Source organism: Mercenaria mercenaria, chromosome 6, assembly GCF_021730395.1.
Source record: "Mercenaria mercenaria strain notata chromosome 6, MADL_Memer_1, whole genome shotgun sequence".
Taxonomy (NCBI): Eukaryota; Metazoa; Mollusca; class Bivalvia; order Venerida; family Veneridae; genus Mercenaria; species Mercenaria mercenaria.
The window spans coordinates 25,961,755-25,978,185 of NC_069366.1; the positions used below are offsets into that span (position 1 = coordinate 25,961,755).

At 36.9% G+C, this 16,431-nt stretch overlaps 1 protein-coding gene across 1 annotated transcript in view; it reads left to right on the forward strand.

Moving 5' to 3' along the window:
* LOC123550609 (transport and Golgi organization protein 6 homolog) overlaps positions 1–16,431 on the forward strand; it is a 44,114-nt gene that overhangs the window by 100 nt on the left and 27,583 nt on the right. Inside the window, 8 exon segments of the mRNA XM_053545459.1 lie at positions 3,148–3,269; positions 3,724–4,484; positions 4,486–4,695; positions 5,020–5,170; positions 5,715–5,827; positions 11,130–11,292; positions 13,163–13,245; positions 14,507–14,619. Of these exon segments, the coding sequence (XP_053401434.1) occupies positions 3,167–3,269; positions 3,724–4,484; positions 4,486–4,695; positions 5,020–5,170; positions 5,715–5,827; positions 11,130–11,292; positions 13,163–13,245; positions 14,507–14,619 (1,697 nt within the window). The 5' untranslated portion in view covers positions 3,148–3,166.

Genomic DNA, 16,431 nt, shown 5'->3' on the forward strand with positions numbered 1-16,431 from the left:
AGATTCTTTATCTGTAATAAAATTTTGTTGTGAAGACGGTTGTTTCTACATTAATTTTGAATAATCATATGTCTGTGGAAACACAGGAGTCTGAAAATCTGTCGTGAGTAGGAAGTGCCTGGGCCTGGGGTTGTGCAGGTCCCAGAAAACTGACACATTAGCTGTATAGCTAAATCTAGCTATATATAGCTCGAAATAGCTATAAAACCAGTATCAGTTGTTCAGTATATGTCGATATCAAATATAAAACTGTTATTATTCCACACAAATGTAGCAACAACCACCACTTTTTTGTTGGTTTTGATACAAGATGAAAATTATTTTTTTTGACTCTTGTATGTGTATGAACAACAAATCAATTGTGTTTTTAAACATAAAATTTACTGATGAAGTTTTATTTGGTTAGATTTTGACATGTCAATTAATCAGCTTAAAATATCTTGTTTTATTATCAATTAATGAGTAGAAGTAATTGTTCATGAAATCTTCCCTTGTAACTCATAATGGCCATCGAATCAGCAGAAAACATTTCCATTTGAAATAATGCCCAAGATGTTATTAAAAACTAAAAATGTCATGGATTTGTTATAATTTAACAGCATTTTGCCTAATCCATTAGTGCCAATTCAGGGCTCTCGTTTGGCAAAATTTGGGGCCGAATATCGGCCCCATTCCCCCCTCAAAATGGTATGTTTTTTTCACCCTATTTCAAAAAAAAATTCCCCCCTCAAGTCCAAGAACATCTGTGCTAAGCGCTTTGCAGTTGATTTGTTGGCCTTAAAATTTTATTGTTTCCGAAAATTCAGTGGCTCAGAGAAAAAAATACAAAGTGTGATGTCTGAATAAGGTTGTTTATATTTGGCAGAATTCATACAGCAGAGTTTATAATTAACCAAATTCAGGTTTGGGTCAGTAAAGTGGAAAAGAATGTTTATATTTGTTTGCATATCATGTATCATGTAACATAGCAACATGTTTTTAATAACTGCCCCGACCTCCCAGTTATGATCAGAAATTGATTGTTGGGAGTATCCCCGTAGATGTAGATGTAGATTTCTTTTCGCATTTGAAATTCCCCCTCAAAAGAATTTTTTTGAAAAATCATGCGAAATTCCCCCCTTGCATGGACCCTGGCCCCAGTCCCAAAAAGCAAACGAGAGCCCTGCAACTAATTTCGTAAGTCTCTGTCATTTATGTCAAAAGAAAATGTAAATGATCGATTGAATGCTGGCATCTCTTGACTTTTTATGCTCAAGAACACTACACCCTTTTTTAAAAATTTTTTTTATCTGTGCCAAATTTTGACAGAGTTGAGCTTTAAATTGGACACACTATTTAATAATTTAATAGGGAATTGATTCTACCAATTTTGTCGCAAAGCGGCGAAAATCGCAATCGATCACTCTGTGGTAACATGCGATTTACCGAATGAGATATATACTATTGAATTAAAAAAATGTGTCCTTCAGGCACGTGTCTGACTTCAGATTTTTTGGAAGAATACGTTTTTTCCTTGTGCCTATCAAGCGTCCACATAACTTGTTTGAACCGCAACGTCTTGCACATCAGTACAAATATGGGCAGTGTTGTTTTTATTCCAAAATCTACCTTTAAAATGATACGGAATTGATGCTGTCATTAGACAGTTCTTTTCAAATCTTACGGGATGAGTTGAAGTCGGATCGATTCCCGATTGTGGCAGTGCCTTATTTCATATTAATCAAACATAAAAACGATAAGATTGAACAGCTGCAATAAGGTAACCCAGAAATTAAAAGTCACAAAATGAATTTAACTTGGAACTGGTTGCTATGCAACAAGTAGTGCTGTTTGCCAGATTAAACAGTTTTGCGCCCAACATTACACTCTTTAAGGGATAGAATATAATGTGCTTTTATCCTGATATCATATACTATTAGGCAAGTATATTTTTTTATATGACAAATCAGCACCAACAGACAGTTGTTTTTTTTCGGATTTTGTCAGGATAAATTTTGAAACCATGATTTTAAACAGGATTTTAAAATATTGTTTGGTAAAAAGTTATGTAGCTTGGTAGTGTGGACATTTATACAGTGATAACCACATAGAACAGTTGAACTTTGAGTTATATTAGAACAGTTTCCCATTATTAAGGGTTTTATTTTAGCGGCGGCATTTCAAGGCAAAGCTGATGTGATTTGTGCCAATTCAAGACACTTAATTCAAAACACTTAAAAAAGCGCCAACAAATCTGCACCGCAGATTAAAACACCATACAGAAATCCATTTGGAAATCTCACATATAGCATGTTTGTCTTGTTGGAATTGACTCAGATATGATTTGAACGTTTACACATATCACATGGAACCATATGACTAGCCAGTCCTTTTTGATACTAACCTAAATGACATAGGTAATAGCGTGTCATGGTAGTGTGTTCTGTGATATCGTGGTTAGTATTAAAATGTCTTTCAGTGTGAAATGCCATCACAACAAAATTGAAAAAAGCATTGTACCAAATTGTATAAATGTGAAAATAGTTAAACAACATTTTTCTAATGTCAGCTTATCGAAATATGGCAACAAGCTTAAATATAATAACAAAGTTACAGGAGTGGAAGAGTACTTTAACCCTTAGCTTGCTGGTGGCAAGTGATTTTGCCTTTGCAACCAGTGCAGACCAAAATCAGCCTGCACGTCCATGCAGGATGATCATGGTCTGTACTGTTCGCTATTCAGTCAGTAAATTTTCAGTGAACATCCCTTTAATTAATAAGTGATGCTGCCCAAATTGAATGATGGACCAGTCCATTTTAGAAATTTAGCTGGGTAAGCCAAGGGTTAAAAAACAAACAGCCTAAGGTAGGTGATGTTGATGTATTTGTTTCTCTGTGCTTCGGTTAATACTTGACCTTCTTCAGGCACATAAATAAGAAACAGTTTGCCTACAAGTGAATGTGCTGTCACTTAGAACTACAGACAGCAGTTAATTGCGTTATATTTCTGTGATGTGTTTCAAGGGGAATGTGTCATGTGTCATACAGTGTTGACAATCTTTCTTTTTCAAAATAACCAGTTGATTTAAAAAGGCAATAAATAGCCAGCATAATGCTAAATGGGTATGATTTTGATTTATTCCCCACTTCTTTCTTGTGTTATTTTAGGCCGTTGCATGTACTGGTGATGGCAGAGCATACAGTGACAGAGGTCCTGGACCCCTCTCTTGTGATATCAGCCCTACAGATCCTTACTACAGCCAGTGCAGGAGGCCACAGCAGCAGTAGAGGTAAAAACAACCCAAGCTTATCTTTATAATATGTGTACGCATATCAGCCTTTAGTCAGACGTCAGTAATTGTAAAACTTATTTCATACCTTTTTAGCTCGACTATTCGAAGACTAGGAGAGCTATCCTACTCGCCCGGCGTCGGCGTTAGCATGAGCGTTAGCGTTAGCATCACACAAATGTTAAAGTTTGCGTACCACCCTAAATATTTCCATCAGTCCATTGAGATATTGCTTTTATATTTTGCATACTTGTTTACCATCATGACCCCAGTCTGTAAAAAGGAGGAGGCAACTCTATCAAGCATTTTGACTGAATTATGGCCCCTTTTCGACTTAGAATATGCTTATTGTAATGTTAAAGTTTTACTCATAGCTTATATTATACTATCAAGCACTGAGAATAGTCGAGCGCGCTGTCAACTGACAGCTCTTGTTTTCCATCTTTCTTTTTAGACTTGAATGCTGCATTGAAGTTAGATGAAATTTTGTTAGCCAACGTTGTTAAACTGGAATCGGTTTTGAAATCAGATGCCAGCTTCAAGAAGTTACTTATTTGGTGGAATTCTGATACAGCTGTAGTTATTCCCCCTGAATGCTCTTCAAGATGGAGATACGTTTTGTACTGCTTGAAGACTCTTCACCTCCTTCAGGTATCTATATGTGGAAGCCTAGATGCCTACAATAAAACTGCAACTTCAGAAGTAAAAGAAATAAAAGCTCCAAAGATGACACCAGACACGTTGAGCTTTAATGAACAAAAGTTGGTCAAAGGAGCTACACAATTTATTGTTTGTTTAGGTATTTGTCCATGTTTGCATAAAGGTGTAGGTATACCATTAGAACTAAGGTCTGGATTCTGTGCTCTTGTAAAAATGGCTGAAGATAAGGAAACCATTTCAGAACAGGAGAGAAATGTCCAATTATTCTGCTGTATGAAAGTATTGATGTCATGTGTGACAAACCCAGCTCTAGGCACATTGATACTAACACAACATCTGGTTGATATTTTAGCAGCTTTATTTCAGCTGGCACACATAGGAAAGCAACGGGACCTACATAAATCGAATATTTCAAGTGAGTCATCTGAGAATGGACAAGGGGCAGATAACTCACAAGTAGAAAAGTCTAAAGAAAATGTAAGAGAAGAAGAATCATTTCAGAACATGAATCCTGCAACAATTGTTGACTTTGTTAGAGCACAATTTGATGAAAGCAAAGATGATGATGATAAATAAAATTGCTGAAAAAGATCATGAAAGGTCTAAAACAGATAATGGTGCAGATACAAAAGGAAAATCTGAAGAGATAGTTGATAAAATAGATTTTAAGTATTGTGAAAAATGTCTAGAAGATTTGCTGGTAAAAGTTTATCCACCATTACTAGTGAAGACACTGATGCTGCTGCAAGGGGGGCCTAAAACTAAGGTATTATCATATTTGCTGTACCATGATATAATGTATTGGGATTTCAGATAACTGCATTGACATAAAGAAGCTCTTACCAGTTTTTTTTTGTGCTGAGGTGATGAAATGTCTAATTTTTGTAAAATTTTAACTGTTGAAGCTTTATCAAGCAGCTACTTATAATAGAACATTACCTTTAAAAAGAGGTAGTTGCTTATCACAGATCAAATACTTCACATATTGGCCTGTTGTTTTGTTGAAAGTGATGACTGCTTTATTAAAGACAGGTGGAAGTTTACTGGGATTTGACCACAAAATATGATTTGATTGAGCTGCTATTTTCAGGCACCACAATGTCAGAATGCACCAGTATTACAACAAGCCCCAAAGTGGTTGAGACAAGAGTGTGGGAGAAGACTGACAGCTGTAATGATGATGCCCAAAGGCGTGCAAAGTGTTCTCAGGGGGATGTTAGATGCCCCAGGGATGGGAAAAGGTGAATCCTGATGACAGAACAATTTTGCTCTGTACAGTTTTATCTCAAATCCAAGAGATCTGGGGTTTTACTTTGAGATAACCAAAATTTTACTTTAATGAAATAAATTTTGTGCACATGGTGACTTGAAAATGTCTATCTTGTAATAAAATAAATTTTGTGCACATGGTTTTGGTACAGGACTTGAAAATGTCTATCTCGTAATGAAATAAATTTTGTGCACATGGTTTTGGTACCGGACTTGAAAATGTCTATCTCATAATAAAATAAATTTTGTGCTCATGGTTTTGGTAGCGGACTTGAAAATGTCTTCGAGATAGCTGGAACTTTGAGATAAGCCAGTCTGAGATATCGAGTTTCAACTATATTAGTCCATGGTAAAAAAGAAAAAAATAATATTTCGTTTTTTTTTTTTAAATTATCTCAGAACAGATTTCAAATTGATGATTTTAGAAGACTCCTGGGAGGTTTATGCACTGCAGTTGTTAATGTGTCCCAATGAGGAAATTTCTATATCTTGCTTACTTATGAGCATATTATACAGGTATGACGGAAGCTAATGATTGGAGGAAATGTGATGCTGTTGCCAAGGTGATCGCATGTTGCCCAGTACAGTCACTGTCTATAGAGGAATATTACAGAAAAGTAGCTCCACAGGTTGATTAACTATTCCATTTTTAGCTCACCTTGAGCACTTTGGTCTCGTTGTGTCAGTTGTGCAATGTTGGCTGGCCTCAATAGTGTTAATGTTAACAATACAGAGGTCACAACTTTCATGCAACCTGTATTAAAATTTTTCAGAATGATTGTTTCAGTAAATTAAAATCGCAGATATTGGCACTTGATCTTTTGGGATCAATAAATGTCAAAAGGTAAAGTCATAGAGAAACCTTGATAAAGCTCTAGAGGCCATGTCTCAACCTGATTTACATGATACCTAGTTAGAATGTTTGTCTTTATATAATCTAAGGAACTCTAGAAATGGATAAAAATAAGGTAAATAGATAAAAGTCAGAGAAAATTTTGTGAGCACTCCAGAAAACTACACTACCTGATCTTTATGAAACTTCAGAATGTTTGCCTTTATGAAGTCTAGGCTGTTAAGTTTGAAACTGTGTTATCTGGGGTCAGAAAGTAATATTTCTGGTCAGTTCGTAGAATACCATTAATCTAGAAACCACATTTTCCAACTGGTCTATAAATCTACCGGTAGGTCAAGTTTGAAACGTAATAATTTGGTGAAAAGATAGGACACTAGGTCTAATCATAGAAAAAACTTTAATGACATACCAGGTGCAACATTTCTAGCCAAACTACAAGAAACTTTGTCAAAATGTTTGTCTTTATGAAGTCTAACAATAGGTCACTGGATCTAATAATAGGAAAACCTTTTTAGCTCACCTGTCACAAAGTGACAAGGTGAGCTTTTGTAATCGCGCGGCGTCCGTCGTCCGTCCGTCCGTCCGTCCGTTCGTGCGTGCGTGCGTCCGTAAACTTTTGCTTGTGACCACTCTAGAGGTCACATTTTTCATGGGATCTTTATGAAAGTTGGTCAGAATGTTCACCTTGATGATATCTAGGTCAAGTTCGAAACTGGGTCACGTGCCATCAAAAACTAGGTCAGTAGGTCTAAAAATAGAAAAACCTTGTGACCTATCTAGAGGCCATATATTTCACAAGATCTTCATGAAAATTGGTCAGAATGTTCACCTTGATGATATCTAGGTCAAGTTCGAAACTGGGTCACGTGGGGTCAAAAACTAGGTCAGTAGGTCTAAAAATAGAAAAACCTTGTGACCTCTCTAGAGGCCATATTTTTCATGAGATCTTCATGAATATTGGTCAGAATGTTCACCTTGATGATATCTAGGTCAAGTTCGAAACTGGGTCACGTGGGGTCAAAAACTAGGTCATTAGGTCTAAAAATAGAAAAACCTTTTGACCTCTCTAGAGGCCATATTTCTCAATGGATCTTCATGAAAATTGGTCAGAATGTTCACCTTGATGATATCTAAATCAAGTTCGAAACTGGGTCAATTGGGGATAAAAACTAGGTCAGTAGATCTAAAAATAGAAAAACCTTGTGACCTCTCTAGAGGCCATATTTCTCATGAGATCTTCATGAATTTTGGTCAGAATGTTCACCTTGATGACATCTAGGTCAAGTTCGAAACTGGGTCATGTTGGATCAAAAACTAGGTCAGTAGGTCTAAAAATAGAAAAAACTTGTGACCTCTCTAGAGGCCATATTTCTAAATGGATCTTCAGGAAAATTGGTCAGAATGTTCACCTTGATGATATCTAGGTCAAGTTTGAAACTGGGTCATGTGCAGTCAAAAACTAGGTCAGTAGGTCTAAAAATAGAAAAACCTTGTGACCTCTCTAGAGGCCATATTTTTCAATGGATCTTCAGGAAAATTGGTCAGAATGTTTACCGTGATGATATCTAGATCAAGTTCGAAACTGGGTCACGTGCCATCAAAAACTAGGTCAGTAGGTCTAAAAATAGAAAAACCTTGTGACCTCTCTAGAGGCCATATTTTTCATGAGATCTTCATGAATATTGGTCAGAATGTTCACCTTGATGATATCTGGGTCAGGTTCGAAACTGGATCACGTGGGGTCAAAAACTAGGTCAGTAGGTCTAAAAATAGAAAAACCTTGTGACCTCTCTAGAGGCCATATTTCTTAACGGATCTTCATGAAAACTGGTGAGAATGTTCAGCTTGATGATATCTAGGTCAGGTTCGTAACTGGGTCATGTGCGGTCAAAAACTAGGTCAGTAGGTCGAAAAATACAAAAACCTTGTGACCTCTCTAGAGGCCATATTTTTCATGAGATCTTCATGAAAATTGGTGAGAATGTTCACCTTGATGATATCTAGGTCAAGTTTAAAAGTGGGTCACGTGCCTTCAAAAACTAGGTCATTAGGTCAAATAATAGAAAAAGCTTGTGACCTCTCTAGAGGCCATATTTTTCAATGGATCTTCATGAAAATTGGTCAGAATTTTTTATCTTGATGATATCTAGGTCACATGTGCTCAAAAACTAGGTCACTATGTCAAATGATAGAAATAACGACGTCATACTCAGTTCAGCACTTGGTCATGTGGGGATAGGTGAGCGATTCAGGACCATCATGGTCCTCTTGTTAAGACTCTCTACTTGATCTGCATTAAACCTTATCAGAATATTTGTTTGTATGAAATTTAGGCCAAGGTTAAAACTAGATAATCTAGGATGAAGTACCAAGTCACTAGGTTAGAGCCAAAAAAAAAAGGGTTAACTCTTGGTAGGCCACAATTACTACCTGATCTGCATATTGTATTGGGTCATTATCTATGTCACCAGGTTAGAAGATAGAAAAATATTGTAAATGAACCACAAGGAACATTTTAGCCCACCATCATCAGATGGTGGGCTATTCAAATCACTCTGCGTCCGTGGTCCGTTGTCCTTCTGTCGTCCTTCCGTCCGTTAACAGTTTCTTGTTATCGCATCTCCTCAGAAACTACTGGGGGGATTTTGACCAAACTTTGTCAGAATGATGTATTGGTACCCTAGTTGTGTCCCCCTGAAAATAAGACTGGTTCAACAATTTTTGAGTGAGTTATGTCTCTTTGTTTATTTTTATAATTAACATAGATTTATATAGGGAAAAACTTTGAAAATCTTCTTGTCCAAAACCATAGGGCCTAGGACTTTGATATTTGGTATGTAGCATCATCTATTGGTCCTCTACCAAGATTATCCAAATTATTTCCCTATGATCAAATATGGCCCCACCCCGGGGGTCACATGGTTGATATAGACTTATAAAAGGAAAAACTTTAAAAATCTTCTTGTCATTACCTATAACATTCAGATTTGGACCTAATGTATAGTTCTGAGTGGCTAGATGAACCTTGACATGTGTTGACCTTGATCTTGAGCTAGTGACCTACTTTCACATTTCTGTAGCTACAGCCTTCAAATTTGGACCACATGCATAGGTTTGTGTACCAAAATAACTTTGACTTTGACATTGACCTGGTGACCTACTTACACATTTAATTTTGACCATATGCATAGTTTTTTGTTCCGAAATAAAATTTGACCTTGATTTTGACCTAATGACCTACTTTCACATTTCTCAAGCTACAGCCTTCAAATTTGGCCCACTTGCATAGTTTTGTGTACCGAAATGACCTTTGACCTTGACATTGACCTAGTGACCTACTTCCACATTTATGAAGGTACAGGCTTCAAATTTGGACCACATGCTTAGTTTTGTGTTCGGAAATAAAATCTGACCTTGATTTTGACCTTAGAGTGACCTACTTTCCCAATTCTTAAGCTACAGCCTTCAAATTTGGACCACATGCATAGTTTTGTGTACCGAAACAAACTATGACCTTGAGATTGACCTAGTGACCTACTTCCACAATTAAGCTACAGGCTTGAAATTTGGACCACATGCATAGTTTTGTGTTCTGAATTGAAATTTGACCTTGATTTTTACCTAGTACCTACTTTCACATTTCTCAAGCTACAGCCTTTGAAGCACATGCATAGTTTTGTGTACAGAAATGACCTTTGACCTTGAAATTAATCTAGTGACCTACTTTCACATTTCTCAAGCTACTGCTTAAAATTTGGACCACATGCATGGACCACATGCACAGTTTTGTGTACCGAAATGAACTTTGACCTTGATCTAGTCTTGAAATTTGGAACATTCAAAAAGGCTCAATTGTGGGCACCAAGATCACTCTGTGATCTCTTGTTAGTATACTTGCATGGAGCTTTCTTACTTTCTGAAATGGTTCTTGATCAAACTTATCTTGTAGCATTCAAGATTATAGTCAGGTGAGCTACCAAGGGCTTTCATGGCCCTCTTCTTTTAATGTATAATTATGTTAATTGGTTGAAGGTTTTGGTATTTTCTTGCTTAAATTTCAGCTAGTATGAAGTGAAAATGAAATTTAGTTTGCATGCATTATTATTTTATAAACATATTGTATAAATTGTATATTGTTTCAGAGATGATATATCCAAATGCAAGAACAATGATCATAATATTGAGCAGGTCATGTGATCTAAGTGACTTATTAAAAGAAAACCTGCCTTAAAGCAGCTAGCTAAGAGGGTAACACAGTCTGTTTGCTTAATGCAGGTGGCACAGTCTGTTTGCTTAATGCAGGTGGCACAGTCTGTTTGCTTAATGCAGGTGGCAGACTGTTTGCTTAATGCAGGTGGCACAGTCTGTTTGCTTAATGCAGGTGGCACAGTCTGTTTGTTTAATGCAGGTGGCACAGTCTGTTTGCTTAATGCAGGTGGCACAGTCTGTGACACAGTCTGTTTGCTTAATGCAGGTGGCACAGTCTGTTTGCTTAATGCAGGTGGCACAGTCTGTTTGCTTAATGCAGGTGGCACAGTCTGTTTTGCTTAATGCAGGTGACACAGTCTGTTTTGCTTAATGCAGGTGACACAGTCTGTTTGCTTAATGCAGGTGGCACGGTCTGTTTGCTTAATGCAGGTGGCACGGTCTGTTTGCTTAATGCAGGTGGCACAGTCTGTTTTGCATAATGCAGGTGGCACAGTCTGTTTTGCTTAATGCAGGTGGCACAGTCTGTTTGCTTAATGCAGGTGGCACAGTCTGTTTGCTTAATGCAGGTGGCACAGTCTGTTTGCTTAATGCAGGTGGCACAGTCTATGCAGGTGGCACAGTCTGTTTGTTTAATGCAGGTGGCACAGTCTGTTTGCTTAATGCAGGTGGTTTTTCTGCCCAGTATTAATTCTATAGAATTAATTAGTTTGTCTGATACAGAAACTAAGAAAGATCATGATGAAATTGAATACACTTGAGAAAAATGGTGACATGAAAGAGCATTTAGATAATTACATGGAAAACAAATAAATTTTGTGTTGGTCTTGAAACAGACTTTTGAGTTGAACTCCACCTGTACTTTATTTCAGATACTGGAACTATTGCATATACAGGATAGACAGGTGTGTCGCCAGTTTCTTCGAGTTGCATGTAGCACGATATCTAGTATGGCTTCCCAACAGCCCGATTTGACACAGAAATGCTTGATTCAGCCTATGTTGAAGCCACTAACGAAGTGTCTGGATAGAGAAGGTTTGCAAGTTTTATACAGATGAAATTGTCTTAGATTAATTTCAGTGAATGTGCTTGAAGTATGGAATTATGTCCCGCAACGTCCAGTTTTATGGGGTTGTTCATCTGTTTATTCAGGCATTTGAATATCACAATATCTTTTCTTCTATTTATCTTTCATCAGTATTGATGTATTTCCAGACAACTTTCAGCCTTGATTCAAATCACTTGTCCCTCATCGATGTGGGGTTCAAGCCTCACTTGGGGCATTGAATTCTTCATGTAAGGAAGCCATCCAGCTGGCTTACAGAAGGTCGGTGGTTCTACCCAGGTGCCCGCTCGTGATGAAATAATGCACAGAGGGACACCTAGGGTCTTCCTCCACCATCAAAGCTGGAAAGTCGCCATATTACCTATAATTGTGTCGGTGCGATGTTAAACCCAACAAAATAAATGAATAAATTCAGCCTTTTTATACGCCCGAAGGGATGTATTATGTTATGACGCTGGTGTCCGTCTGTCCATCTGTCCGTCCGTCTGTCCGTTAGCAATTTCGTGTCCGCTCTGTAACTCTTGAACCCCTTGAAGGATTTCAAGGAAACTTTACACAAATGTTCACCACACCGAGACGATGTGCAGAGCGCATGTTTTGGATGTCTCGCTTCAAGGTCAAGGTCATACTTAGGAGTCAAAGGTCATATCAGTTTGTTTCGTGTCCGTGCTGTAACTCTTGAACCCCTTGAAGGATTTCAAAGAAACTTGACACAAATGTTCACCACACCAAGACGACGTGCAGAGCGCATGTTCAGGATGATTTGCTTCAAGGTCAAGGTCACACTTAGGGATCAAAAGTCATATCAGTTTGTTTCGTGTCCGCTCTGTAACTCTTGAACTGCTGGAAGGATTTCAAAGAAACTTGGCAGAAATGTTCACCACATTGTAACGATGTGCAGAGCACATGTTCCGGATGACTCGCTTCAAGGTCAAGGTCACACTTAAGGGTCAAAGGTCATATATGACTTTGCTTTGTGTATATTGCTCTGCATTGCAGTGCTCTTGCTTTTATTTGGCAGATCTCGTTTTTGTACTTACAATAATTTTTTTTTGAATTACTTCCCTTTTATGTTACTATAAATAGCTTTTTTTGAAACTTTTTTATTATTGGCCGTAGGGAAAAACCGAGACCACTTTTCTGTGGTACAACATAGATGGTACCTCCAATTTTAAGGTGTATTTTTACATACCTGTACCTGATAAGGATTTTTTTGTACACTTTGAATATTTTTTTTGTGGACTTAGATTTGTTTTTTGAAGTTTTCCTTTTGTTGTAAAAGTTCCAGTCCTTTGGGGCTACAACAGTCAAGTTCTTAAAATTTTGCTCCCATCCTATGATGTAAGCCTTTGGGCGTATATTGCCCCGCTTGGCGGCGCTCTTGTTGGTTTATGGTTGTATGATGACTTCAGAGCTCAAGTCTTCTGTCTTTTGTTTGTGATTCATGAACTTTCTATCAGTTGAGATAGTGTAGACCTGCACTGATGAATGTAGTTTTCATAATGGGTTTAAGAACTTTCACAAGCAATATTATTGAAATAAACCAGTATTTGATAAGTTTTATGTAAATTTATTATGTTATAAAAAATTGACTACAATTTAAGTCAGATATTACATATCAGTTAACACTTCCATTCAAGTGAAGCAGTATGGCGGACATACACTTGTTCAAAAGTAGTTTCTTGTTGTTTTTAGGTTTCTTCTCAAGTCTGAGATATTTATCATTAATATGCTTGTAGGATGTCAGTTTTTATTGAAAAATGAATATTATCTGAACAAAAAAGTTTTTAATAGCACCAATTAATGATGGTTTGTTTGTAATACTAGTGATAATTCCAGGTACTGATGTTGCTATGACAACCAGTGGCATTACTGTTGTAGAGGAGACACAGTTTACTCAGTGTTTAGAGGATTGTCATAAGGTATATTGTCTGGTATTAATTTACACATCCATATGTATAAAGTTTAATGGAAGGGACTCGCAGTTGCTGATCTACACATCAGAGCTTGAGTGAAACTTCTGTGTTATGGTTTGACAGAAGGCAATGTGTCTGAAATCAGTCCACATTTTGTTGTTGTGATGAAGTTGCCAGTACCTGTAGAGCCAAGAGAAGTTCTAGAGTACATTGGCTTCAGGTCTGGTAATGCTGCTACCCAGGTACTAAATGGCTACTCGGGTACCGGTGCACTGTAATTTATATCGACATAGCTTTAGTTTGTTTATGTCACTTCATGAATTAGAGAATACATCACGTTGTGCTTAAAGAACTTGAAATTTCTGTGTTGGACATCGTAAATATGCATATATATAGTTGATTAATTATGAACAGTTACTGTATAAAAAGGTTGCATTTTCCAGGTCTTAGTTACTTGTATTGAAAAAGTCTGTATTACCTAAGGTAGATGAAATAGTTAACTATACTTTCCATGCCGCATAGCTGAAAGAAAGTTGTAAACTGAAGTTAAAGTGGGTAACTAGCAAGCAAATTGACTTGTACTTGAGTTTAGCATCACTTGATACGATTTGCAATTACCCTTGATTTTGATATCACTTGCCTTTGACTTTGATATCATTTTACCGTACAGATGATTGATAATTCTGTCTTAGCTCCCACCTGTGTATGAAATCCTGCGGGAATGATTAGGAGCCTCCTTTCACCAAAGCTAGAATATATAGGTCCATTAAAAATCAATTGTAACTGGAGAGTACATAAGGGATTAAGTCATTACCGTAGCTATTACTTATGAGGAACTCATTTTCATGTATTTCAGTGTTCCAGAAACGTAAAACATCTTTAACCTTTACCCTGCTGAATTTCTAAAATGAACTGGTCCATCATTCAATTTGGACAGTACCATTAACTGTTAAAAGGGGTGATTATCAAAAATATACTGACTGAATGGCAAACTGTGCAGATCATGATCAGACTGCATGGATATGCAGGCTGATCATGATCTACACTGTTTGCAAAAGTAGAGTCAATTGTGTCCAGCATGATAAGGGGCAGACATCTTTAAAAAATACGTAAGTTATTATTTAATGTTTCTTTTTCCCTGATGGAAAATAGTGGAAGTGCAAATACAAAACACACGGGTGGGGAATGTGGCCATCGCTCAGACTGCCGTTGTTTTATAGATACTTGGGATATTTCTCAGATAATTTGATGTTTATTTGGATTTCAGGTTTTTGTGTTTGGGTGTGTGGATAATCCACAGTTGGTTACACATCTACAACCTGTGATTCTCACTCTGTATGAATTATTTGTCTTCATGAAACCAGGGATATCTGCACTTAAGTAAGTCTTTAAATTTTTCTGAGTGAATGTTTCACTAACAGAAGTTTACAATGGACCAATTTAAATTAACCTTTACCTAAAATTTCTAAAATGGACTGGTCCATCATTCAAGTTGGGCAGTACCACCTAACGTCATTGTACGAGTATATGACGCACATTTTTTACTGAGATTCTAGTCAGGAAGGACCGATGCGACCTATACACAGGTATGGAACAAGTCCACATTTTTTCCCTGACTCAAAAAATTAAGAAAAACAATCTTTGTTTACACCGCATACCTTTACATTTAAGAGAATTCAAGGGGGAATAACTAACTATGACTAGGGCATAGGTAATAGCTGGTATCGGGACCCGGGATCTTAAATCAGTTTTGTATAAAATGTAAAATTAAGAGCTCACGTAAAAGCTTTAGATAAATAAATGGTGTTTTTCATTAAAATATATTTTACAGTGCATTTCTGTAACTCACCATAACCTGTGTAAAACTTTCCCAACGTGTTTTCACACATTTTGCAGTAAAATACTTGAAACTCCATATCAAGTAGCCCGTAAATCAATACTCTAGTCTTCAAACATAATTTTGATAGTTGTCTATAATCCCCTTGTTTATCCAGAAATTCACGCCCGAGGCTTTAATTATCTTACCACCTACTGTCACAATCTGCAAACAATTAATCATTTAATCATACCTGGAGGCAATTGTAAACATGTGCATGCAAAATTTTAGACTGAACCAATAACATCATAGTCGCTGATCCATAGTGTTCAAAACAATATGGAAATCAGTCTTAAAATTACGTCATTTTACCGCCACCTGCCAAAGTGTACCTTCGTTTTCGCTGGCCTCAGTATTTATGGAGCTATCAGAGGATGCGGCAGTTTAGTGCTTACACCGAGTTTATGCTTTTCAATTTAAATACTTGCACAACATGCAAAAAAATCAACCATGATTTAGCAAAAATCGGCGAGTTCATGTCAGAAACTATAGAGAATTTCGGACAAACATAAATTTGGATAAGTGAATTTTATGAGATAAATTACAATTCATACTACCCTAAGGATTTTGCATATTTATAAAAATTGATTGACATTCCTTTTGTGATATTGCAATGTTGATTAACATGAGAAGAATTCCCAGCTTAAATCATGTAGTTTTAATCTAAATATGGACAATCCAGAGCAAGAGATTCCTTTTTAGCTCGACTATTCGAAGAATAAGTAGAGCTATCCTACTCACCACGGCGTCGGCGTCAGCGTCACACCTTGGTTAAGTTTTTCGTACCAGTCCACATTTTGACAATGTCTTTTGAGATAAAGCTTTGAAACTTTGAACACTTGTTTACCATCATCATGGCCAGTTATAGGCAAGAGCACATAACTCCATCAAGGATTTTGGCTGAATTATGGCCCCTTTTGACTTAGAAATCATGGTTAAGTTTTCGTACCAGTTCATATTTTGACAAAGTCTTTTAAGATAAAGCTTTGAAACTTTCAACACTTGTTTACCATCACCATGGCCAGTTATAGGCAAGAGTACATAACCCCATCGGGGATTTTGGCTGAATTATGGCCCCTTTCGACTTAGAAATCTTGGTTAAGTTTTTCGTACCAGTTCATATTTAGACAAAGTCTTTTGAGATAAAGCTTTAAAACTTTCAACACTTGTTTACCATCACCATGTCCAGCTATAGGCAAAAGCACATAACTCCATCAAGGATTTTGGCTGAATTATGGCCCTTTTTGACTTAGAAATCTGGGTTAATATTTCGTACCAGTTCATATTTTGACAAAGTCTTTTGAGATAAAGCTTTG